Below are 27,721 nucleotides of genomic sequence, written 5' to 3'. Positions count from 1 at the left end.
ACATTTAAATGAGTGGACTTGAGTATAGCAGATTGCCCTCCCTAATGTGGGTGGGCCTCATCCTGTCAGTTAAAAGCCTACATTAGTACTGTCCACCTCCCACACACACCCACAAACCACCCCCACCCCCAAGAAGAGAGAATTCTGATTCCAACTGAAACATCAGCTATTCCTGTCTGATAGCCTTCACACTGGGACCTCAGCACCTGGTTCTCCACCACCTTTTGGCCTTCAGACTCAACCTGAGACATCAGCTCTACAGATTTCAGATTTACCAGCCTCCTCCATAACCATGTGAGCCAATTGCTTATAATAAAATCTCTTTACATACCTCTGATTAATTCTGTTTCTCTGGAGAACCCTGACTAATATGTTAAGGTGTCTTTGGTTTGGGGTTTGGGTTAGTTTGGTTTTGATATATTATAAAAAAACTAAATTCTGTTCTTAGAGATGTGATACTGTCATGACACATTTGCTAGGTGTTACCTGTGTAGTATAATCCCACCCAACGTTGGACCAAGTACATAGATGGTAGACCTGATTATTTTGTATGCCAACCATGCATGTATAATCTAATCTTGTAGGCTATTACTGCTTTTTAAACCCAAGTTCTTGACCATGTTTACATAGTAAAATAAGTAGCAGATGTGAATTAAATTATTTGCTGCCGTCTTCTCACAAAAGGCTGATACTGGCAGCCATATTATTCAATGTCTCCAAGTCAGAATCAAGTGACATGCTGAAAAGTTCTCACTGGTATTGTGCTTTTCCCAGTTTGCAAGTGGGAAACTTTGACTCTGAATTGATACTGCCTAAGGTAAGCATTTGCAATTATTCTGTATTCTTTTGAACTAGCTACACCTGCCAAAGTCATTGCCTTCTTTAATATAAAAGTAGTCCAGCATGGCTTCTCTGCCTAATGCTAATAAAAAAAGGAAGATTAGAAATTCACTATTTTTTATTCTAATTCTGTATCTTAAATACATCTTAAAGAAGAGGAACTAATAATAGCCAAATGAAAATGATGTCAGGAAATTTCTGATAAATCAGAAAAACCCCAAACCAAACCAATTATACTATATTGAGATATTGAACATTTAATCAATTTTCTATGTTCCTCTTCCTTTCTCCTGTCTCATTTGAGCTACTCCAAAGCACATGCTTGGAAGAAGTTTAGATGCTTTTTAATGTACATTTTCTACCAGAGTCTTTCTTACGGATGAAAAAATTGGCAGCTACTGAGATTAGACATCTGTGTGCCCATGATCCCTGTTTTCTTCCCTCTTTGTCATTATCACAAGTAGTAAAGCTAGCTGTAATTTGAGAGCATTTTTCCAACTTAGTTTATATTGATGTGAGAAGCCGCCACATTTGGGGGGGAAAAAAGTGGTAGCCCTTTTATTTTTTGTATTAATCTCCAAGACTTTAGGCAAGTTCTTAAAGATAAATCCATTCTCCCCCTTTCTGGAAGGGCTTGCCTTGAATTAGTCACCACATCCCAGAAATAGCCTGTTATAACTGCTTCCTAAGGTCACTAGATGTTGATTTATACAGACCCTGCTGGGGACTATTCCTTCTAGGCATGGCATTTAGCACATGCTGTTGGGGGGGTCTTTGGTGGGTAGTTTTCTTTTTGTTTTTTTTTTTTTTACTTTGTTTTATTTGGTTTTGGTTTTGGGGTTGTTTGTTTATTTGTTTTTTGAGCTTAAAGTAAAATATACCTATCAATAGCTGATTGAAGAGAGCTGTGTTCTGCTGAATATCAGGTTTAGCTGAATAATTCTGGGAAGCAGAAAGACTGCAACTATAAAGGAAGATTCATATAATTCTTAATTTAGTATTATCATTATGCACTATTACTATGAGTAGTAATGTTATAAATGTCTCAAAAGTATAACTCAGTCACCTGCCTGACCAAAATGAAGAAGACATCTGAGATCTGCCAATCCAGATTGCCAGACAACACTGCCTTGAAGCAGCAGCAATTGCCCGCCTACCGGCTACGGCTCTCGGCCGCTGGAGTCCTCTCTGGCTTTTTTGCCACAGGAGCATTCTGCCTTGGTATGGGCATCATCCTTATATTGTCTGCAAAGAGTATCAAGGAAATAGAGGTTTGTCCCATCTTACAATTTTCAGGCATTGCATTTTTAAGGCAGGTTCTAAGAATTTTCAGCTTTGGGACTATAAATGAGTGAGTGATCCATATGAGAATATAGCCCCTCAATAAATGAGACTGGAACATCCCTTCTCTGCTTGTGCAGATGGTGGCAGCCTCTGTATGTTGCCCTTATTCATCCCTACTCCCTCTGTCTTGAGGACAGTCACTCTCACATTGGTCATCTCAGCCATTTGTTTACAGGCACCTGGCAAAGCAGAAGCTTTTTAAGGTGGCAGAGCACTGACCAAGGATTGATAGAGGTGGGAGAAGGAGAGGCAGGGCCATATGACTGCCAGATGCCAGTGAGTCACACTGATAAAAAAGTGAAGAGACAAAGATAGAGGTCTTCAATTTTGTCCCACTTTTCAAGCATTGTGTCTTTCCCTTTGCAAGTGAACTCCTCTAAGATCATTAATTTAGGAAAGGCAAGAACTCAGATCTTTCTGGCCTCTTCAGGATACTTAGCAAAATTAACCAAATTCTACTCAAGATTGAGAAAAGTTGAAGCCAAGGGCATACCCCTAACCCCCAGCCCCATGACAAGCCTCTGCCAATTTGATTAACTGTCAGAGGATGAGAATCCAAGAAGCTGGTCTGGGGAGGCAACATAAGGGTTGGTTAGAACAGCAATGCCCACATTCAGTCTAACAAAGTAAGCAAATATTTCATTCAGATCAGCTTTAAACAGTTTACTGGACATCCCCAGGCTATTACCTGGGGCAGCTTGGAAAGCTGATCTGTTCCCTCTCCTGATTCAGCTAACAGCAAAAGCAGGAAGGCCAAGTCTGTCAACACTGACTTAACATTCATGAGTGTCTGAAGGTGCTAAAAGTTTTGCTGGGTTTGCAAATGAGTAAGATAAGAGTTGGCACCTGCCCTCACTGAGCTAATGATAGAGCAGGTAAGGTAGTATGTGTGAAGACAGAGAGTTCAGCAATGGTTGCCTTGGTCACCATATCCACAACCCCTTCCTTGCACACTGCTCAGTGCATTATAGGCACAAACTCTTAAAGGAATGCATTAGGGCAAATAGTGAGGACTTCAAAGAGGAAAACACCATTTCAGGCCCCACTTCTCCTACCAAACCACACTGCTCTAATGCCTTTCCACTTCTATATTCTGCTCCCAGCTCCCAGCAATTTTTCTCCCCAGGAACTAAATACCATTAAGTCCTTTTGAGTCCTCTGGTGTAAGATGTAAACCACCAGGCCCCACCAGGGGCAGATGCAAAATGGCAGGAGAAAATTATACTTGCCTTGTGGAAGGCAAAGTAACTGCCTTCCAAGATTGCTGATACTCATTTCTACAAACAGCTTACCCTACTTACTTTTCTATTTTCTTTTCACCAACCCCTTTCTTTCTGGTTCTTCCCTTCTTGCCATGTCCTCCTTGCTTCTTCCTTCCTGGTTATCCTCCCTGACCCACTATGAAGTGCAGCCTCCATTACGAGGCTGCCATTGCTAAATATGTCACCCTAAGCATGTGAAGGGAACCTCACTTTTGGTTCAACAGAATGATTTATATCATGTTATGGATATTTTCCAATTGACTTTTTTTTAGTCACTTCAAATAGGACTATTTCTAACATTTTGTTTTTATACAAGAAAAACAGAAATTGCTAAGATAGTGAGATTCTCTTTTGCACCTGGATGTGTTTCATTATATTGGGTGATAGAATGGAGTACATACCCCAGGCAGTGTGATTAAGCACAGACCCAGTGGAAGAGTTCTGGCTTTACTCTTCTCACTTAGCCTTGTGCTACAACAACAAAGTGACCTTTTTCCAGTTCACTTTAAGCAAGAATGATCATTCCTGTCTCTCCAAAATTCTATAAGGAGCAGACTGTGGCTTTTGATGTCATTTTAGAGCTATAAATGTATAAGGCCATTCAAGACAAGAGATCAGAAATATGTTTCCTCGTACATTTTTTTTTTATCATGATAAGTGTACTCTTTAGTCATCTATTTCACCCATCCCCCTGCCCCTGACTTCCCTCTGGTAACCATCAGATTGTTCTCTATAGTTAAAAGTCTGTTTCTTGGTTTGTTTCTCTCTCTTTTTTTTTTTCCTTTGCTCATTTGTTTTGTTTCTTAAATTCCACATATGAGTGAAATCATATAATTTTTGTCTTTCTCTGACTGACTTATTTCTCTTATTAGCATTATGCTCTCTAGCTCCATCCATGTCATAACAAATGGCAAGATTTCATTATCTTTTATGACTACATTGCATATATACCACATCTTCTTTATCCATTCATCAGTTGATGGACATTTGGGCTGCTTCCATGGTTTGGCTACCTCATAAAGTTTTTAGAGCTAGAAAAGACCTTAGATATCATCTACTCAAAGATTATCATTTTTTTCTAATTCTGCATTAATAGGACTCAAGAATGCAGGGAGCAGAATGTATACTACTACAACAGGTTCACAGATTAATTGCTAGACAAAATAATGCTGATGAACAAAGTGTGGGCCCTGGAGGTTAACTATGTAACTCAAGGTCAGAGATTGTCTGAACTAAACCCCAGTTTCCTCAGTCACAGTTTAGTGTGCTTTCAGTTCTGATACAGACCTGTTCATTAAAGCTTTTATTTATTTATTTTTTTTTTTTTAATGCCATATGATTTCATTCATATCTGGAATTTAAGAAACAAAACAGATGAACATATGGGAAGAGGGGGGAAGAGGAGAGAGGGAAACAAATCACAACTGACTCTTAACAATAGAGAATAAACTGGGGGGGGGGTCATTAAAGCTTTTAAAAATCAGAATGCAGTTTCACAAATAGCAAGGGCATCAATATTTTCCAAAATAATAATTCAAGCCTTTCTGTGTATTTAAAGAATGACTTAATAATTAATTAAATTGAAGATTTAAGTAGATATAAGCATCTAGGTACAGTTGGGTAGCTTTTTGGCTCATCTTTAATTTAGTACTAATACTTTGCCTATTTGGCTTCAAAACTCCAGTGGTTTGCAAGGATTAAAAAATCCTATCTTTCTTGTTAGTCTTCCCTCCCAAAGAATCCTAAATCCCATTGGCAGTTTACCAAGGAGAAGGCCACTCCCTTGCTTTCCTGCTCTTCCCCATTCCCATAATTATTCTTCAGCACAATGAGGAAGAAGCATATGGGAAATGCAGAGCCTCTGTACCTCTCTGAGCCTTCCTTCATTAAGCTTCTTCCAGCTGTATCTTTACATAACTGAGGCTCTCAGCCACAGCTCATAGGATTTGCTCATTTGAAACACACCACCCTTTTTGAAAGAGGCCCCTATACGATTTTTCATAGAATATAACTCAAAAAACAGAATGTGGTAACATTTAAAGTCAGAATTATTCCACATATATAAATAACCCTACATTTTGGAAGCACTTCTTTTCTGTGTTTTATCCTTTTTAATAACTTCCTCTAGCTGTAATGTAGAAAAATTCATTAGTATAAATATTTTCCATACAATAGAATGGAAACACAGTGAAGTGACTTCCCCATAAAGCTGATTAGCCTCAGGCTGTAGGCCCAGTTCTTGTGAGTCATTGACTAATATTTTCCTAATGACACCTCTTTATGATGGAGACATGAGCCTTCATCACAACAGGTTATATAAATATGCAACAGAAACACTGAATTCCAGGTCAGGTCTCAAAATGAAAGGCTGTAAAAAGGCCCACTCCTCCCAAGCATCTGCAGAAACACTTTTATCCGCAACAGTAGGCTGTTTATTCATGTCCAAGCGTCCATGTCCTTGACCCAGAGGGCTTGAAGTCTTAGATGGACTCAGGACTTGATTTTTAAGAAATTTAGTCATGTAAGTTTTTAATTAATAATTGTTCTTCTCCCTGTCTGATAGATTAAATATACAAAAACATGTGGAAATTGTGCAGAACTGCGAGAAGATGCTATTAATTTTGACAAAGAATGCACCTGCTCTATTCCCTTTTACCTTTCAGAGACAATGAAGGTAAGTGAAATTCAAGAGCCTTCAATTGGCTATACACTGATCTTCTCCTATTTCATATTTGGCAGTAAGTTCATGATTTCCATCAAGTGCTCTCCAAATCTGAAAACACAAAAAATAAAGCAGGGTGGAGGTGAGGGATCTTACAAAGTGTTGAGTTCATGCACAACTCCCCCCCCTACTTTTTTCCTTTCGAATGCTGTTCTTCTTTGTTTCTAAGTTTCCAGACTCTTTACCCACCCAGCTTTCAAACATATTTCTTAACATCAATCAGACTTTATTCCAAATGTCAACCCAAAGAAGGGACCATAGAGATCTTTGAGTCTAACCACTCATTTTAATAGTGAGAAAATTAGGGCTGAGAGGTCAAAAAGTGACTTAGTGTCAGGGGTCACATACCTGCTAGGACTGTCCTTCCTTCCCCCTATGTCCCCCACCCCACCCCCAAGTCATTCTACATATACAATTTTCTAATTCCTAAGGCAACTCTTGGCCGTGCTCACTGTCAGGCACTGAGAAGTGCCAAAGAAATATTAAGAGAAGTCCCTGCTCTTGGACTGATTAAAGTCTTCTGTTAGTCTGGGTCCCCCAAGAAGCAGATGCCAAGACAGAATTAGACATGCAAGAGATTTATTGGAGGAACTGCCTGTGAGGAAAAATGGGGCTAGAGCCAGAGGAGATTGGGGGAGCTGTCAGACCACAACACTGCTCTGACCCCTGTGAACAAAAGGGAAGGGGAGAAGGAAGGGGAAAGACACAGGAGAAAGAGAAGGAGGGAAGGAGGAAGGAAGGAAGGAGGGAGAAAGGTCTTAGACTGCAGTGTTCTCTTTAGAAAGTTTCAGCAAGGCCAATAGAGTCCCTAAAGGATCCTGCCTCAGTATTCCTCCTGTGCTCAGCCATTGGGAGCAGCCAGGGGCATCATGGCCTTGGTGCAAACACAGGATGATTTCAGAGCATGACAGTTAGGGTCATCCCTCAATTACCATCCCTGTAGTAGGAGATCTCAGAGGCATCTTTTATCTTATTTGGTACTCGAGAAATGAAAAACTATTTCCTTGAACTCCTCAGAGGTCCTATCCTATGCTCTGGATGCCACACGCCTCCACCAATGGTGTCCTCCTCCCTGACCTGGTTGATCCTTCTCCCTTTCATAGATACACGGAATGAATCTAAGTATAAGCGGGTCTTCTCTTGAGATTTCCACTGAGCATTCCCGTTGAGCTACCCACCTCAAGGCCCTGCTTCCACCTCAAACTCAGCTGGTTCCAAACCAGACTCGCCATCATCTCCTGAAAAACCTTCCTCACTTCCCTTTCTGGTAAATATCCCATCACCAAGACTCTAAACTTCCCTCTGTGACTTTAACCTGCCTGCTCCTTTTCCATCTAAGCCTCTGATGTGTGGGCAGTGTTCTTCAATCCATCTCTCCAACCACGCTGTTGCCTTCATTATTTTGGCATTGCCTCAACTCAAACCTCCTGGTCCAGTATCAGAGGTAACTAACTGCACTCCTAGCCTTTGGTTTTACCTACTTTATTTTTTTTTTCTTTATTTTTGAGACAGAGAGAGCATGAGAAGGGAAGGGGGAGAGGTAGAGAGAGAGGGAGACACAGAATCTGAAGCAGGATCCAGCCTCTGAGCTGTCAGGACAGAGCCCCACGTGAGGCTCGAACTCACAAACTACAAGATCATAGACCTGGGCCAAAGTCGGTCGCTTAACTGACAGCCACCCAGGCACCCCTGGTTTTCCCTACTTTAAACTAGCTATTATTTGTAAAATCAGTTCACTGTCCTCCCTGCCCCCAAAAAAGCACTCTTACAGATTGCTCTTTGACCAACTGAGGCCCACTTTTCATAAAAAGATAAAGGAAGAAGGAGACCTTGTATGTCTGCCAACTGGCCAACTTGCTTTTGCATTATACAACTCTCTGTGTTTCTGCTGTTAATTTGCTGGAAAGTCTCCCCACTCACTGCCACCTGTTTTAGACATCTAACATTTGTAAGCATTCCTTGAGCTTCCTTTCCACTCATGTCTCCAGAAACAGTTTGCTCACATTTGTTTCCTGGGAGCACTGCTTTCATTCATTCCTCTGATGAACTTACAATCACTTGTATGATATCCTGTGGACTCGTTTCCCCTACTCAAAGGACCGTGCTCTGCCTGTCACACCACAACTACTCACTCACAAGTATCTGCACTACACAATCTTCTTTCCTGTTACCATTGATAAACTATCCCAGTTCCAATCTTGAAGGCTTATCTCCATAGAGATAAGCATAGAGGTCATAGAGGTCATTTTCCTTGCCTTTATAAGGACTTAATTCAGCAGTTCTGTCCTCTCATATATCACGAGCTTTTCTTTCTCTTCAATCATCCCCAGCATATAAAACATTATTTCCCTTCTCTGCAGATAAACTACTCTACTATTCTCCCAATTTCCCTACCAGCTATTGGCCCATTTCATCCTGTTAGCAGGAAACTCCTCAAATAAGTTATCTATCTTGGCTACTTCCAATTCCTCTCTACTCATTCTCTCTTAAACCCAGCCCAATTAGGTTTTTACCCCAAACACTCAGTGAAATTGTGAGGAAACCAATGACTTTCCATGTTGATAAATCCAGCAGTCAGTCTTTAGTGCCTTGTCACTCATTGGGCACAGGTGACCACTTCCTTATCCTTGATATACTTATCTCTTTCAGGATACCACACTGTCTTGGTTTTCCTCCTAGCCCTCTGGTTGTCCTTCTTTGGTTCCTTTGCTGTTCTTCCTTTTCCCCCAAACTCTTTATGTTGAGATCCACAGGGCTTTAGTCCTAATCTTCAGTCTTCTCCTCTCTAACTGCATTCACTTTTTTGGAAATGTCATCTGTCTTCAGACTTTAGATGCCATCTCTTGCCAACATCATTTTATATCTCTATCCGAAGCATCTTTTCCAAATCCACAATTGTATTTCCAGCTGCCTTCCTAATGTTACCATGTGGATGTCTAATAGATAACTGAAGTCAACAGTTCCAAAACTGAATTCCTGGTTTCCGCTTCCCTTATCCACTGCACTCCCCCTCCACCCCCCAAAAAACAAACAAACAAAGCCTAATCTATCCAAAGTCTTCTCAATCTCAGTTGAAAACAACTCCATCTGGGGCGCCTGGGTGGCTTAGTCGGTTGAGCGTCCGACTTTCGCTTGGGTCATGATCTCGCGGTTCGTGGGTTCGAGCCCCGCGTCGGGCTCTGTGCTGACTGCCAGCTCAGAGCCTGGAGCCTGTTTCAGTCTGTGACTCCCTCTCTCTCTGACCCTCCCCTGCTCACGCTGTCTCCCTCTCTCTCTCCTAGAAATAAATAAAACATTAAAAAAAAAATTAAAAAAAAAAAAAAGAAAACAACTCCATCCTTCTGGTACTCAGGCCAAAAGCCTAGGAGTGATTTGCAACTCCCTTTATTCTCTGATACTTCACATCCAATCCATCCTGTTGGCTCTATCTTCAACACATACCCAGGGTCTGTCCACTTCTCCCACCTCTTCTACCGCCACCCACCTCCATGCTGCATCCACTCACCTGGATTTCTGAAATAGCATCCTAACAGGCCTCCCTGCTTATACCCATGTTTCAACATAGCAGCCAGAGTGAGGACTTAAAGCCTAAGACGTATGTTATTTCGTTGCTCAAAAAAATCCCTGCAGTGGGGGCACTCCACAGGCTCAGTTGGAAGGGCATGCGAGTGTTGATCTCGGGGTTGTGAGTTTGAGCCCCATGTTAGGTAAAGAGATTACAAATAAACAAGGAATCCCTCAAATGGCCTCTCTTTCTACTCCGTGAAAAATCTTAAGTCCCTACAAAGTCTTACATGATTTGATATCTTATTTCCTCTCTGACCTAATCCCTCCATTCTCTTCCCCCAACCCTGCTCTCACCACACTGGGCCCCTCACCCCTTAAACAAGTCGGGCATTCTCTTGCCTTGTCCCCTGTACTGGATATACACTTGGGTAACTGCCCTATCTCCTTTAGGTCTTGGCTCAACCCTCTCTGCAATGAAGTCTACATGGCCATCCCACTTCACACTGCAACTTAGCTACTCAACTCACCCCTGTAATACTCCTGATCTTAGTTAACTTGCTGTAATTTAAATTTTTTCCATTAGTACTTATCACCTTCTAATTTACCATATAAATTAATAGCTTATGATACATATTATTTATTGTCTATCTCTCACTGTTGTGTCCCAAGCACCTAGAATTTGCCTGGCACACTGTAGGTGCTCAGTTAATGTTTATTGAATGAACATATGAATCTTTGCTTCCTCCACAGTGCCTACACAGTATATTTTATGTGGCAGATGCTCAGAAAATGTTTGTTGAAAGATTAAATGAATGGAAGAAAGATAAAGTGCTAAGTTATATGGCTTTATGTTCTGGGAAGCTTTGGTTTTATGTGACCCTTTCTTATTTCCCCCATGATCCCAAAAGAAAGCATACTGGCATTAGTAATATTCTGAATACATCTATATTGATTGTGGCTAGTGCTAATCAATGTTTTAAGTTTATGTATTTATTATTTGAGAGAAAGCACACATGCAAGCAAGGAAGGGGCAGACAGAGAAGGAAAGAGACGATCCCAAGCAGGCTATGGACTGCCAGTGTAGAAACCTGAGATCATGTGCTGAGCCAAAATTAAGAGCTGAACACTTAAGCAACTGGGCCACCCAGGTACCCCTGATCAATTTTGTAAACAAGTCAGATATAAACTGTAAAGAAATTATTGAGTTTTCCTTGGGTCATAGTGATATGCACAAAGTCAGTAAGGGAAGTTTTATATAAGTGTTCTTATAGATCAAAATTCTAGTTCTCTGTAGCTATGCCCTCTCTTGCCTTCCTCAACTCACCATGCTGCTTCCCCAAAGTAAAAGTATTGTTTATGGGGTGCCTGGGTGGCCCAGTCAGCTGAACATCTGACTCTTGGTTTCTGGCTTAGGTCATGATCTCATGGTTTGTGAGATGGAGCCCCAAGTCAGGCTCCATGCTGGCAGCACAGATCCTGCTTGGGATTCTCTCTCCTCTTTCTGCCCCTCTCCCACTCATTCTCTCTTTCTCTCTCTCAAAATAAACTTTAAAAAAAAAAAAGTGTTGATTTAAAAGCAGAAACAGATTCATAAACACAGAGAACCAGCTGGTGATGGACAGAGGAGAGGGAGTGGCGGGCATGGGCAAAATGTGTGAAGGTGAATGAGAGATACAGGCTTCCATTTATGTAGTGAATAAGTCACAGGAATGAAAGGTGTATCATAGGGTATATATAGTCAATTGTGTTGTTACAGAATTGCGTGGTAACAGATGGTAGCTACATTTGTGGTGAGTATAGCATAATGTGTAGCCTTGTCAAATTACTATGTTGTACATCTGAAGCTCATGTAACTTTGGGTATCAACTATACTTCAATTGAAAAAAAATAGTTAATGTTGCTTAATTGAGAGGATACTTAAAACAATGGAAAACCATTCTTTCACACTTCTGGAAGTCAAAGTCTGAAATTAAGGTGTCAGCAGGGTTGATTCCTTCCTGGGGCTCAGAGTACTTAAATTTTTGAAGAAAAAAATAAAAGAGATAAAATCTTTTTTTTAATGTTTTATTTATTTCTGAGAGAGAGAGAGAGAGAGAGAGCATGAGCAGGGGAGGGTCAGAGAGAGAGGGAGATACAGAATCTGAAACCAGCTCCAGGCTCAGAGCTAGCTGCCAGCACAGAGCCCAATGCAGGGCTGAACCCACGAACCATGAGATCATGACCTGAGCCAAAGTCAGATGCTTAACTGACTGAGCCACCCAGGTGCCCCAAAAAGATAAAATCTTAAAGGGCTTCAATTCCCATCTGTCTGTATCCTTTGAAACCTTTAAGTCAAATAAATGTTACCAGCTGCTGACCATTCCTTTCAGAAGACTTTCTCATAAAACTCCAACCAAACTAGTTAGGGCAACCACAGGGCCTTCGGTTCACCTGTTAGCACACATTACACATGCTACTCAATGAATTCACACTCGACTGCCTTAAACTAGGAATCCTGAACAAAGTGCCACTGAATTTAAAGAGAAATAACACCATAAAGTGCCTTATGCCTCTAGGAACAATAAAAAAGATGATGGTCTGGGAGGCCTTGTTAAGTGAAATCTTGGACAAAGAATCATTGAAAAAAAGGTTATTAAAACACCCCGGTGTGGTGAGTGTTCTTTGCCTCTTTATTTTGTCCTTTATATGAACATATAACTTTGGGTAAGTGGAATTCTCTTTTTAGCTTCCAAGAAAATGTTTGGTAAATTCCACTCTTTGGGTTTCATATTTTCTATAGTTATGGGTCAACAATAGAGGTTTCCTCGTTGGGTGAGGAAATGTAATCAGTCATTCCTGCTCTGCCTGACTTGCTTGCCTTCACACCAGTGCTGTCTGTTTATGGTGTTGCAGCCTGCCTCTCTGTCATGACCCAGAATCTCCCCCTTCTTGATGTTCCAGACACTTTTCTCTTACAAGTGACTAAGCTCTTTAGCCTTTGTTGTTTTCTGTAATTGGCCACAGTTACCATGACCCTTATTTCCAGCCTACCCTGAGTACCAGCTCACATTTTCCATACTTACCCACTTAAATGTCCATGTGAAACGAGAAGGCTTTCCAAAATGCCATTAGTATAGGAGAATCAATTGACTCAGGAGATTGTAAAGGAATACATTTGTATTTCTAGCAATGAATATAGCATCTAACATATGGAGAGCACTTAATAAAAGCCTTCATATTTTTAGATGCAGGCCTTCATTATTTTGGAGGTAGGTAGTATGTTAATTATAAACAGCCACATTGGTCATTTCCATTTGCATCATATATGCTGTTAGTAAAATCTGTATCAAATTGGCCTAGGGAATTTCGGTATGTCACTGTAAAGATAAGCATGCTGGTAGCCTGTGATGAGGCAGCCTCATAGGACAGCATACATGAAAAGGACCATCTCTCATAGCAACAAGGTGACTTATCACTAAGATGAAAATCACCATTCTTTCAGATCCATGAGTTCTACTATTCTCCTTTTTTTTTTTCCCATAATGAATGGTTAACCATTTCTTTAACAAGTACTGTGTGCCAGGTACTGTAGAAGATAGACAAAACCCCTAGAGTCAGACAGACCACAAAGAGCTAATCTCATGGCTTTCACATGCACCCAAATATGCTAGGTGGCTCCAGCTTCAAATATGTTCAAGGATGTGCTTTGAAATCATTGACTGACACCTACCACAACTCCTAGGGAAAGCATTTTTCCTAGTATTGCTAGGAAATAACAATATTTGTAACATCAATTTTATATATTGAGAATACAAAGCTTGGTTTTAAAATCTTTTCATGGCAGGAACATAGTAGCCCTTACAAAAACATTGAAAATAATTTACTTGGTTATTTTAATAATTCTTTGTAAATGAGGATTTTCCAACACTGAAATTTTAAAATGATTTCTTGGGTTTCCGTTTGATATAAAGGAAATTTTCAGTTCCCGGAGCACCTGGGTAGCTCAGTCCATTAAGCATCCCACTCATGAATTCAGCTCAGGTCATAATCCCAGAGTTGTGGGACCGAGCCCTGCATGAGGCTCAGGGGTAACATGGGGCCTACTTAAGATTCTCTCTTTCTCCTCTGGAACTCCTCCACTTGTGCTCGCTCTCTATCTAAAATTTTTTTAAAAATTTTTAAAGAAAAATTTCCAGTTCTCATCAACTTTTTCTGTGGTACTTTTTATTACAAAAATTCTGTCCATGTTTATTAATATTCTAGTTACTTCTTCTTACTCTCTTCTTCTTGCTTTTATCCTTTACAGGGCAATGTTTATTTGTACTACAAATTATATGGCTTCTATCAGAATCTCTATCAGTATATTCTATCCAGAAGTAATAGCCAACTGGTGGGTACAGATTTAAAGGTAAGACTTTATTTAATTTGGTATAATACTCCTTTTTTAAAAAAAAAAAAAACCAGGTGGATCTTTTACTCTGAAAGCGAGTATGGAAAATAAGCTAAAAACCTAAAGTTTTACAAGACAGGAATGCATATTTTATTCCTGCAGAACTTGAAGGAGCTGGGTTTTCTGTTAACTGCTACCTGAGAAGAGTGGTTTCCCTCTTCAGAACAGTATTGTGAATCTTGTCCAATTAAATGGTTATCCTTTCCTGCATCAGCCATTTTGGTAGTAACTCTGAGTGGTTGGTCTCAGTCCAGTTCCCTGTGTGTCTACCATTGTCCTTCCAATCATTGGGACCTTCACTCCAGCCCAGTTTAAGGAAACTGAGCTATACTTGATTGCTTAAAAGACTTTGGTTTAATTAAATATCTTTTCTCACCTAGGATATAAAATTTTACTCTAGATAAATGATACCCAGCATGCTAGCAAAAAAAAAAGCTAGAAGGAAATCTTTTCCATACTGAGAGTATTATATGAAAGTGATAATCAACTGATTTTATAGCAACCACTATTTTTAGATATATTCTGGTAGTTAGGTGTATGGATTCCCTGTGATAAGTCATCCAGCTCTATAGACTCACCATGTATAGTTTCAGAATATGAATTACACTTCAACAAAAAATGGTTTAAAAATGTATTTCAGTGTAGCTTAGTGTGGTATTTAGCACAGCCAGCAAGTTGTTCCTTTCTGCAGATATATTGGTATGTTATGTATTGTTAATAAGGGGGGAGAAACTGGGGCCCCTGGGTGGCTCAGCCAGTTAAGCGTCCAACTTCAGCTCAGGTTGTGATCTTATGGCTTGTGAGTCTGAGTCCCATGTCGGGCTTTGTGCTGACAGCTCAGAGTCTGGAGCCTGCTTCAGATTCTGTACCTCTCCCTCTCTCTATCCCTCCCCGACTCCCACTCTGCCTCTCTGTCTCTCTCTCTCTCTCAAAAATAAATAAACATTTAAAAAATTAATAAGGGGGGAAAACTACATACACACACAAACACACACACATCTCCAGAACACAAAGCTTTCTGAGTCTAGATGAGCCAGAAGTCTAAGAAAAATTGGTAGCAATCCATAATCTTGTTATATGGGAATAAATTAGTGTGGGTTATTTTACTTTGCCAGGGTTCTCACTTTTAAAATTCTCAGAGAGTTCACCAAAGCATTTCTCTTTACTGTATCATCTTGCATCCAGGATGTTGGAAACTGTGCTCCATTTAGCAGGTCCCACAATGGGACCCCCATCGTTCCTTGTGGTGCTATTGCCAACAGCATATTCAATGGTAGGTGACTTTTCCTGTTTCCATGGTGTGCCTTTTCATAAGTGTGTAATAACCTAAATGTCCAGAAGATCAACTCTGCAACTGGCAGTTCAAGAAAACTTTTTGTATACATTATCCATTGACTTATGGTATTTCATTTGCAAATAAGCTCTCCCTTACCAGAGATTTGAAGTAGTTAGGGAACATGAGCTAAATGGAGCTTGACAGTATTTTCCAATATTTGGAGCTTTGGCAAGAAAAATAATAGTCGTGTAATTCCAACATCTATTGCATGTAAGCATGTTGAGAGTCTGATGAAACCCTAGTTTATTTTTCATCTGTGTCTGGTTTTGTACTTTGAAGTGGGGCAAAAATGCTTGCTTATATCGGTAACACAATTTTTAATTTCCTTACAGATACCATTATTCTTTCATACAACCTTAATTCATCTATACATATCAAAGTCCCAATGCTAAGGAGTGGAATTACATGGTGGACAGATAAGTATGTCAAGTTTAAGAATCCAAGTACCATTAATCTTTCTAGTGCATTTGCAGGTAAGACCATATATTAGATAAATATTCTTACCTATTTATAGAAACTTTGATTTTCATGCATGGGGAAATGTTTGTGATACCTCCTTCTTTACTTTTTGTTGACCTCCGTTTTACTCTAACTTTCCCTACCTGTAGGCACCTCCATCACATACCTATCAGAAACATGAAATGATTGGTGCCCTGGTTCCTTTCAATTTATCATTTGGAAAAAGGCAATGTTTGAAAAAACTTTTGCTTAATCTATAATTAGGGTCAACATGTAATTTATTGTCCAAACTGGTATACTTTTAAGAGTAAAAGGGGCGACTAGAATAAGTAAAGGCAAATGTTTGTTTGAAATTTGTATTTATTTATCAATAATTGACATTACCCTTTTGGTGGACCCTTAAAATAAATGTATACAAACTATTTTAAATTGCAGTTCTTTCAAAAATTAAGATGACATATCTGTATATATTAAAGCAACTTAAAAACCTACTTTATTATTTGAACATTAAAAAATAACATAAGCAGAATAATTATTATGGGTAGGCACATACTTTAATCAGGTTCTTAGCCACATCTGTCTTCATTACATGCCTCTGTATTTTTCTTTTTCTTATAACTTTTTTAATGTTTATTTATTTATTTTTGAGAGAGAAAGAGAAAACGCAAGCAGGGGAGGGGCAGAGAGTGGGAAACACAGAATCCAAAGCAGGTTCCAGGAACTGAGCTGTCAATGCAGAGCTCAATGTGGGGCTTGAACTCATGAACTATGAGATCATGACCTAAGCTGAAGTTGGACGCTTAACCAACTGAGCCACCCAGGCAACCCACATGCCTCTTTATTTTTCTAATGAATCTGTTCTGTTACTTTAAAAATATTTTTGTACCAAAAACCATAAGATACCTAGGAATAAACCTAACCAGAGAGGTAAAAGATAGTACACTATAAACTATAGAAATCTTATGAAAGAAATTAAAGAAGACATAAAGAAATGGAAAAACAGTCCATGCTCATGGATTCGAAGAACAAATATTATTAAAATGTCAATACTACCCAAACCAATCCATATGTTCAATATGATCCCTATCAGAATAACACCATCATTCTTCAAAGAGCTAGAACAAACAATCCTAAAATTTGTATGGAACCAGAAGAGACCTCGAATAGCCAGAAAACCAAAGCTGAATGCATCATAAGTCTGCAATTTAAGCTGTATTACAAAGCTGTAATCATCAAGACAGTATGGTATTGGTACAAAAGCAGACATATAGATCAATGATATAGAATAGAGAACCCAGAAATGAACCCACATATACATGGCCAACTAATCTTCGGCAAAGCAGGAAAGAGTATCCAATGGAAAAGTCAGTCTCTTTAGCAAATGATGCTGGGAGAACTGGACATTGACATGCAGAAGAAAGAAACTGGACCACTTTCTTACACCATACACAAAAATAAATTCAAAATGGATGAAAGATCTAAATGTGACACAGGAAACCATCAAAATCCTAAAGGACAAAACAAGCAGCAACCTCTTTGACCTCAGCTGCAGCAGCTTCTTGACATGTCTCTGGAGACAAGGGAAATAAAAGCAAAAATGAACTACTGAGATCCTATCAAGATAAAAAGCTTCTGCACAGCAAAGAAACAATCAACAAAACTAAAATGCAACCGACAGAATGGGAGAAGATATTTGCAAATGACATACCAGATAAAGGGTTAGTATTCAAAATCTATAAGGAGCATATCAAATTCAACAACCAAAGAACAAATAATCCAGTAAAGAAATGGGCAGAAGACATAAACAGACACTTTTTGAAAGAAGATATCCAGATGGCTAACAGACATGAAAAAGACACTCACCATCACTCATCATCAGAGAAGTACAAATCAAAACCACAAGGAGATACTGCTTCACACCTGTCAGGATGGCTAAAATTAACAACTCAGGAAATAACAGATACTGGTGAGGATGCAGAGAAAGGGGAACCCTTTTGCACTGTTGGTGGGAATGCAAACTGGTGCAACCATGTGGGAGAACAGTATAAAGTTTCCTCAAAAATTAAAAATAGAGCTACCCTACATCCCAACAATTGCACTACCAGAAATTTATCCAAAGGGTACAAAAATGTTGATTTGATGGAGCACTTATACCCCCCTGTTTATAGCAGTACTATCAACAATAGCCAAATTATGGAAAGAGCCCCAGAAAGGTGCATTGACTAATGGATAAAGAAGATGTGGTGTGTGTGTGTGTGTGTGTGTAGGTGTCTGTGTGTGTGTGTGTACATATACATACAATGGAATATTACTCTGCAATGAAAAAGAATAAAATCTTACTATTTGCAACAATGTGAATGGAACTAGAGTGTATTATACTAAGCAAAATAAGTCAGTCAGAGAAAGACAGATATCATGATTTCACTCATATGTGGAATTTGAGAAACACAACAGATGAACATGGGGGAAGGAAAGGAAAAATATGATAAAAACTGAGAGGGAAGCAAACCATAAGAGACTCTTAAATACAGAGAAAAAACTGAGGATTGCTGGAAGGGGTGGCGTGCGGGGATGAATTAAATGAGTGATGTGCATTAAGGAGGCCACTTTTTGTGATGAGCCCTGAGTGTCATATCTGAGAAATAAATCACAGGTTCTACTCCCAAAGCCAACACTACCCTGTGTGTTAACTAATTTTAATTTAAATTTAAAAAATAATTTTATTATAAAATTTAAAAAATAAACTGGACATTAAATAATTCTGAAACAAAAATGAAAAGAAGAAAAATTATTATTTTTAACTTTTTCACAAAATTATCTGCAATCTTTTTTAAACTTTATGGTTAACCAATTTGAAATTGTTGACACCTTTAATTGATTCTTCTCTTTTAACCCTATATTTTTCTTAACTAGAAAATGTAAGTGCTAAGGTACCTATTATGCTCACAACTAATTTTACTAAATAGAAGATATTTTCATTTCAATTTTTTGTATTGAGATATGCTAGTATTATAATCTAAATATTTTCATAGGCACTTTTTACTTCATGTTTTTCTCTATCTCTGATTATTCTAAGTGCATTCCTAAGATTAGATGCTATACAATCTTAAACCTTCTTGATATCATTTAATTCTGGCAGAGAAAAAAATTTTATTCAGTTAAAAATAAGAGCTCCAGGGTACCTCGGTGGCTCAGTTGGTTATGTGTCTGACTCTTAATCTCAGTTCAGGTCTTGATCTCAGGGTCATGAGTTCAAGCCCTGAGTTGGGTTCTGCACTGGGCATGAAGCCTACTTTTAAAAAAAGAAAAGAAATAAATACAATAACTACATAAATAAAGTAGGAGCTCCATCAGAAGAGTTTTTACACAAATTGAAATACTCCAAAGTATATAGAATTTTTCTAAACATTTATTTTTGAGAGAGAGACAAAATGTGAGTCAGGGAGGAGCACAAAGAGATGGAGACACAGAATCTGAAGCAGGCTACAGGCTCTGAGCTGTCAGCAGAGAGCCCGACGCAGGGCTTGAACCCATGAGCCGTAAGATATAACCTGAGCCAAAGTTGGATGCTTAACCAGCTGAGCCACCCAGGTGCCCCACAATTATAAAACTTAAGATTTAAATTTGTACATATGTTGAATTCTTATTATGTAATATGTTCAATAATTTCCTGCTTTCTTGGGGGTAAATTTTAATATCTTCTTGTTTGCAAGCTTGGCTTTCAATAATCATAATTCACTAAATCAAAAACTAAAGTTTTTTGACATTCCATATTTGGATACTTTGTTTAAAATTTTTCAACTATTTTGAATTAAATTCAACCAAAAGTTAGAGGGCTTATTTACCAAAAAAGTTTAGGATCATTGTAGGACCCATCTTTTGATATATAAAATAGTTCTTCAAAGGCTCAAACATTTCTAAAATTCTGGTTGATAAAACATAGCAAAGACACACCACACACCATGCTGAAGTATTTCTTTAATTTAACATCCATATTATTGTAAAAATTTTACAGGTCAGTTTCAAAAATATGTAAATTTGCATGACTACAGTCCTTCTTTTGATTGGTAAAATAGTGTCATTTGTTTGGATATAGTTATAAATTATGTATGTGCCACAACCAATTTTAAGAATGTTGCTCTGTAAATTACTCAATTTATTAAGAACATTATCTTTATTCTAATATTGTGCTCACAAATTTTTACTTATGTTATCACTACAAAGCAAAAATTTACTTGCTGTTTGAATGTTTTAACTGAATTTAGTGTCAATTTATTATAATATTAGAGGCTTTATCTTTCAAGATTGAATTTCAAAAAGCTTTACTTTGATTCATGAAAAATCAAACCAGTATTATAATTTTTTTTTAATTGTCCACATTTATTTATATACGTTCAGTTTTAGGCCACCGTAATAAAGTGAATACCACAATAAATCAGGTCAAATTAATTTCTTGGTTTCCCAGTGAGTATAAAAGTTATGTTTACACTATACCATAATCTAGTATGTGAGCAATAGAATTATATCTAAAAATCCAATGTGCATACCTTAATTAAAAAATGCTTTACTGCTAAAAAATACTAATCATCATCTGATCCTTCAGTGAGTCATAATCTCTGGACAGATCACCATAACATATATGATGATAATGAAAAAATAACCAGTATTATAATTAACTTCTCTGATATTTCTGTTTGAAGCATCTGAAGACACTAATGTAAAACTGGCCTTATTTAACTGTTTAGAAAGTTCTTTTTGTAGTAATGGAGGCAAAACATGAAAGCTTTTTTGTTGTTGTTGTTACCAAAAAAAACCCTCTAAGTGAAAATAGAAAGAAGCTCATTTGATCTAAATGAAAAGTCAAGGTCATGCTCACGTAATTATATATAAATAGATCTTCTGTAGCTACCTGAGGTAAAGCATTGTCTTTGGATGCACTCTTAAAAATAGCCACAAATTTCTAAAGTAGATTCTGATGTTCTTCAGCAGATTTATGCCTTTTAATTTTCACTTGGTCACTGACATAACAATGATTCCCCATTGTGGGGGTAAATGTCAACTAACACTGCAAGTTTTACATTCATCAACTTTCTCAAGAAACTGTACTTAATTTTACATTAAACGTATGTGTTCCATTTTTAACTCTTCACAGCTACAAGGACTTACTGACAAATAAAAACTGACACCAAACAATAAAATAGTTACATATTTGCACATAATAAATAATAAAGCCACAGTTGCAAGGGAGTTTAGACAAATCTCAGCAAGACCATTTAGCATCTATTTCCCACACTATGTCATGTATGTATAGCATAACCTATCATTTCCCATGTTTGCCACTGATCCCACTGACTTATAGGCTGGGATCTTCATGCATCTCACAGGCCAAACCGAGGTTATGATCTAATCAGCTAGAGTGTTAAACAGCTGGCAGGGGTCACAGGAATATGTTCTGTTTTGATTGAAAGGGTCTCTGGTTATCTTTCACTAATCACACATTAAAATAAGTACTCCATGCTGATGCATAGGAGCACATGTACCCCAATGTTCATAGCAGCACTCTCCACAACAGCTAAAACATGGAAAGAGCCTAAGTGTCCATCAACTGATGAATGGATCTAGAAGATGTGGTTTATCTATACAATGGAATACTACATGGCAAGGAGAAACAATGAAATCTGGCCATGTGTAGCAACATGGATGGACCTTGAGGGTGTTATGCTGAGCGAAATAAGTCAGGCAGAGAAGGACAAATATCATATGTTTGCACGTATAGGAGGCTTAGGAGGAACTTGACGGAGGAACAAGGGGGAGAAGAAGGGCGGAAATGGTGGGGGAAAGGGAGAGAGGCAAACCATGAGAGACTCTTGAATGCTGACAAAAACTGAGGACTGGATGGATGGGGGGGGGAGGGGGGATGGGCATGGAGGAGGACATTTGTGGGGATGAGCACTGAGTGTTATGTGGAAACTAATTTGACAATAAACTATTTGTTAAAAAAAAAAAAAATAAGTACTCCATTCCCTGCACATGGGTATTTTACACGTTACCAGTTAAGACCTGGAAGGTGAAAGATGGAATTATAAATACATTATTTGTTTGGGGTAAATGCTAAGTCAGTTGGGAGAATAGACAACAGACATATGCTGGAACTGTTTTAGACAAACTGACGTGTATGGTCACTGGATCTCTGACTGAATTCCTACTTTTTGAAAGGAACTTGGCAACATTCTGTACTTTTTTCTTACCACATAACCACAGACCTATAACACAAAGGGGCCTTGGCTTTAATTTCCTGCCATACTTTGTTCTTACCTTTAAGAGTTGCTACATTATCCTGTAATTATCTATTTGAACACTTGCCATCCCCACTTCAAGTCTGTGAATTCTTGTGGAAATTAGGAAGTTTTATATCCTTGGTATTTGACACATAGTGAGCAATCAAGAAATGCTTATTGTTGAATAAATGGATAAAAGTAAATGGCCCAACTTGAAACATGAAGAAAAGTGGTGCCTCTTAAACCATACTTCTTATACTCTTTGGTAATGGGATGGAGTGGGAGCAGGGGCTGATAGGAGAAGGCATGCTTGAACCTGCATTTTTTTAACAAGCTCCCTGGGTGATTTGGGTGTCAGTGTCCCATAGGACACATTGTCTTAGGGCATGTCTCTGGCTAAGGCAGAGAGAGGGTGAGGTCCACAGTGCAGGTACCATTTTTTATCAAAATTCTTGTAGCAACATTGATTGAAGTTTGGGGAAAGGGCCAACATAGGTGAACTCCACAAAATTTGCAGATCAAGTTTCTCCAGCAAAGGATTATTTCCCAAGGAAGTGTTTAGGTATACAAATATACTTCCAACAGATTAATCCAACCACATTTAGCACTCGCTTTTACTGGCACCACACCGCATGCTTAGAAAACACAACTGAGTTTCTCTTAAGAGAAAATCATTTAGTCAGTTGTCAAGAGTTTAGAAAGAGTGGCTTTCTCTTTTGCATTTTCTGGTCTACAGATACTAGGGCCAATCGTCTGGAACTGAAAAGTTAATTGAACAATGTTCTATGATTAACTCATTCTTTAACATTCAATATAGTGTTTAGGATCAACTTCCGTCAGCTTTAATTGGAATCACTCATTCCTTTATCGAGCATTTATTGAATACCTACTATGTGCCAGCCACTAGACTAAGTGCCAGTGGAAAAAAAGATGAGGAAGACACTGTACTCGAGAGTCTGCTGCAGAGGGGGAGAGGCAGACATGCCCACCGTAGGTCCCAACGTAGGAACTGAGAATGAAAGTAAACGCAACAGACTCATTTCCTGGCGCTAGCCCTCCATCCTGTGCTTCCAACTTTCCTACAGCACCCGAACTGACTAGACCTCCTGACTTTAGAACAGGCTTGCAACACCTTTGCTCTTCACCTCCTCCCATTTACCAGTTCCTCTTCACTTCCAGCTTTGAGCTCTTAGGCACACTATTGCAGAGAATCTCTATTTAACACAATCTTCATGAACAGACATGGTTATTTCCTTGGATTACATTTCTAGAAGTAGAATTTCTAGGCCAAAATATAATTAAACCTTTTTTTAAGGGTTTGTCTGTTTGTTTGTTTGTTTTGAGAAAGAGAACGAGAGAGACAGCATGAGTAGGGTAGGGGCAGGTGGGGGGGAGAGAATCCCAAGCAGGCTCTGCACTGATAGAGCAGAGCCTGATGCAGGGCTTGAACCCACAAACTGAGATCAGGACCTGAGCCAAAATCAAGAGTTGGACACTTAACCTACTAAGCCACCCAGGCGCCCTTGACACACCTTTTGATGCAGGTTCCTAGATTGCCAGAGATGTTATTAACCCATGTATCTCTCTGCTCTGTATGAGTTCCTATTTCCACTGTGTCATCAAGGGTTATCACTAGTTTTTTCTTTACTAATTAACCAAGTTTTAGATGAGATGATCATACCTTGTTTTAATTTTTTCTCTAAATTACTGTGAAGTTAGAGAAAATAAAGACAGCCCGTATGATGACATCACTGAATACAGCCGTTATTATAATTTTCTCTACCTGTTTTTTTCAGTGCTTTATATGCATTTAGTGTAGTTGAACACATAATATACATATAATTTTATATTCTGTTCTTTTTTAACCCTATGACAAATCAGCATTATTTCCCCCACATTTTTCTAGAGTCTTTTTAATTCATTAAAAGTTGAGTGGCTGCATATCAGGGAACTCACACACACAGACACACACACACTTTTTTTTTAAGTCTTAATTTTCATCTCTTAAGAATTTAAAAGTAATTTCATTTTCTATATTCTAAGGAAAACTAACTGGTTATAGATGGTTTCTTTCAACCATGTCCATTATTTTCTTCCCACAGGAACTGCAAAGCCCCCATACTGGTCTAAGCCTGTATATGAACTGGATTTAGAGGATCCAGGAAACAATGGCTTTCTCAATGATGACTTCATTGTATGGATGCGGACAGCTGCCTTTCCCACTTTCAAAAAACTATACCGTCGACTCAGTCGAATACAGTATTTTATTGATGGCTTGCCTGCCGGTAACTACAGCTTCAACATTTCCTATAGTATCCTTTTATACCACTTTTGTTTCTGGGGATGAAGGAAAGTCAGTGTCCATCTGGGCACTAGTTGTTGAATTATTTCATTTTGTACTTTTCTATTCTACAATCTAGCTATATAAAGGAGAAATACATAGTTCTCTCATAGATAATACTGTCACTTACCACCCTATAGCTGTTTTTCTCCACCTTATATCGGTACAATATATTTTTAGGAATAACAGTAAAGCAGTATCAGGTAAGTAGGTATGGATAAGTAAGGAGGGATATTTCTATCCCCCAAGAAAGATTAAATACCACTGGGCCTCCAGATCTATAACAGAGAGGAGAAGACTACTATGTAGGATGGGATGAGGTTGGAGGACCATTGTAATGAAGAGAGAGCAATTTGATAAGAGGTAAATTTAGAAAATGGGCTAAAAATAATGAAAACTGAGACTGGAGAGCCTTTTATTCTAGGCACAACTATAGACCAAGGGAGCCCCAGACTCAAGAAGCAGGTCTGATTCATCCAACCCATGTGATGTATGCTGTAAGCTGTGCTCTGAAGATACTGTTCTTCCCTCCTTTGGTACAAAGCCAGCTAGTAGAGCCAGTGCCTTGGTTACAGACATAAGGTCCAAGTTAGGAGGCACATGCTTTCATAGGAAATTCTGAATTTTTTACTTAGTTCAAAAATACAAGTGTAACTCTTGATCTAAAAACAAAAAAACTTCATTTCAAAATGACACCAAACACTATCTTTAAAAAATTATATATTTATAAACAATTTATGCTCACTGTCATCAGACTTTAAAGTCTCTTCCTGATTCCCCTTGAAGCAGAATCTTTCCTGGGCTTGTACACAACTTTGAGACATCAACCCAATTGGGCATCAGCACTTCTGGTAGCACTTCAGGGCTATTGACTAGGGGCTGTTCCTGGGCCCCACGGCAGGCCAGAGGATCCTAATACAAAATTGATTCCCTCCTTAGTTTCTTTACCTCGTAGGGAGCTTAAATGAGAAATACTTGGGAATAAGTGAATTGACTGCATGTGCTCCAGGTCCCTGCTCCATCTTTTCTTCTTTTTTCTCCTGGAGTGTGGATACCTCCATTCTGACAGGGGAGAGAGACTTCCCTCAGCCAGATATGCCCCTACCGATGGGACACAATCTCTACTTCTGAGTCTGTTGCCTCCTTTTTGTTCACTGATCAGGAGTACAGTTTGCCTTCAGTTCGTTCATTTTCATTTCTCCCAAATAGAAAATGAAAGCCACAGACTGCTTTCTCTTATGCAACATTATACATACAGATCAAAGAGTAAGCCATAGAATATTAAGTTTTTAGTAGAATTTCAGCAACTCCCCCCCCCAAAAAAATTTGAGATTGAAAGTTGCTTGACAGTGGTCTCCCAAATTAAACCTTCTGATCCCAGAAAGTTGCTTGACAGTGGTCTCCCAAATTAGACCTTCTGATCCCACCAACTTTGTCTATGACTGCCTTACCAGTAAAGAAGTTACAGTTGCAATCACAAAACAGGAAGAAAAAAAAAAGCATGTCCTCACAATGCATGACAGGGAGTTTCAAGTTGAGGGGAATCATGGCAAGTCTGTGTACCGAACAAAGGAGATACTCTGGAGACAAGCCCCCTCTGGTAACTTCACTTACAGTCATATTTTAATGCTGAGGACTCTCAAGCTTAAATCTAGCAAGCAGAACCTAGATCCTGAGTTTCAGTCCTATACTTGCACTCACCATGCTGAGCCCGGATGTGAGCAGTACCCAACCTGTCTTACAGCCTGGCTGCTATTAAGGAGAAGAGCTATATCTGAGCTGCAGCAAACACCTACCACTCATAAAGGGGAAAAGATGTTCTTTGTGTGAGGAAATGATCTTAATGGAACTGAGGAAAGAGAAAACAGGCAGGAGGTCAAGGTGGCACCCAAGGACCTTGTGACAGTGAAGAATTCTGATGGAAAAGAAAGAGAACTTGTTTCCTTGTTAGGAAACTGGTTAACTTCCTTGTGCCTTTAAATAGCATGTTGGTTGCCAAGTGATTCGAGGCCTTTTAAGAGCTTTGCTGGGAAATGCCTCTGTCCTGTGCCGTTGCTATGAGAAGCTTTTATTTGTTTATTAGTTTGGTTTACAAAAGGCACCAGATGTTTAAAAACCTCAGACCACATGCATAATCAAAATGACATCATTAACATGCTAACGATAGCAAACCCACTTCAAACATTTTCTCCCCAGCAGTGAGGGATGTTTGCTTTTTCAAAACCCAAATGAATGCACCACCTTTAGCTCTCCCAGCAAAAATGTTTTGCCATCTATATCATTATTTTTTCTTCTTCACTGGTCTTGAAGACTTTTGCCTCAGGTAGAAATTCAAACCTGTATATGAAGGACTTTAGCCTACACTGGGTCTCCTGATTCATAAACAAAAATTTTGGCTTGCTGTAAAACCTATCTGTATTCTTTTCTCCTTGGGTCTGCCAAAGGACATTAAATATATTTGTTTATAATTTAGTTGTATGTAAGCCAGTCTGATCTATTTGTGTCAGGATCTCTTTTATAGACTACAACTATGGAGAGGGAAGGCTTCTTTTTACTTAATTTCGTTCCAGCAAGATACAACACATCAATTGGTAAACATTAGACAATATATGAAGTTGAATATTCAACCATTCTTTTAACCTACAAAACAAATTTATGTGGTTCAGATATTGAGGATACTATATTGGTGCTATATTGAGGATATACTATACCTCAGTATAGCTGAAAAGTGTTGAGATAGGTCCTTAACAGGTCTTCTTGTCTTAGATTTTCCAGTAACCAGGTTCAAAGGAGAAAAATCAGTTGTTCTTTCCACCCTGACATGGAGTGGGGGTAGTAGCCTTTTCTTAGGTCTCGCTTACACAGTAACAGGAGCTATGACATGGTTGGCCGCCTTTTCCATGATGGCAATCCACTTGATGCTGAAAGAAAAGACAATGCTCTTCATTGAGCAGTAAAGTCAAGTTTTAACAAGAAAACACAAAAATGGACAATGAAGCCACTAACAGAGCCAATGATTTCTGACAAGGCTCAACATGACTGGGATATTTCATCAAAGGGTTCTGGATTGACTGACCAACGGCAATCTCAGATAGACAAATAATGAGAGTGAAGAAGAGGAAGAAGAGGGGGAGGAAGTGGTGGAGGAGGAATTATATATAATTATGTATATAGTAAAATGTCCTTGGAATGGGGAAGGTAAA

At 38.7% G+C, this 27,721-nt stretch overlaps 1 protein-coding gene across 2 annotated transcripts; it reads left to right on the top strand.

Moving 5' to 3' along the window:
- Positions 1–150: 150 nt before the first annotated feature.
- LOC120245091 (cell cycle control protein 50C-like) lies at positions 151–27,721 on the top strand. Of its 2 annotated transcripts, XM_039251961.1 has the most exons (9): positions 151–294; positions 775–817; positions 1,903–2,111; positions 6,010–6,120; positions 13,961–14,062; positions 15,290–15,377; positions 15,773–15,913; positions 24,280–24,489; positions 27,285–27,721. In XM_039251961.1, exons 3-9 carry the CDS (start codon positions 1,920–1,922, stop codon positions 27,473–27,475), a joined length of 1,035 nt encoding a protein of 344 aa, XP_039107892.1. In that variant the 5' UTR covers positions 151–294; positions 775–817; positions 1,903–1,919; the 3' UTR covers positions 27,476–27,721. The 2 variants fall into 2 exon arrangements, with proteins under 2 accessions (XP_039107892.1, XP_039107891.1); XM_039251960.1 differs by lacking the exon at positions 775–817.

Source organism: Hyaena hyaena, unplaced genomic scaffold, assembly GCF_003009895.1.
Source record: "Hyaena hyaena isolate Hyena2069 unplaced genomic scaffold, ASM300989v1 scaffold_407, whole genome shotgun sequence".
In the NCBI taxonomy this organism is placed as follows: Eukaryota; Metazoa; Chordata; class Mammalia; order Carnivora; family Hyaenidae; genus Hyaena; species Hyaena hyaena.
Note: the sequence above shows the minus strand (reverse complement) of the source record. Positions and strands in the feature narration are given on the sequence as shown.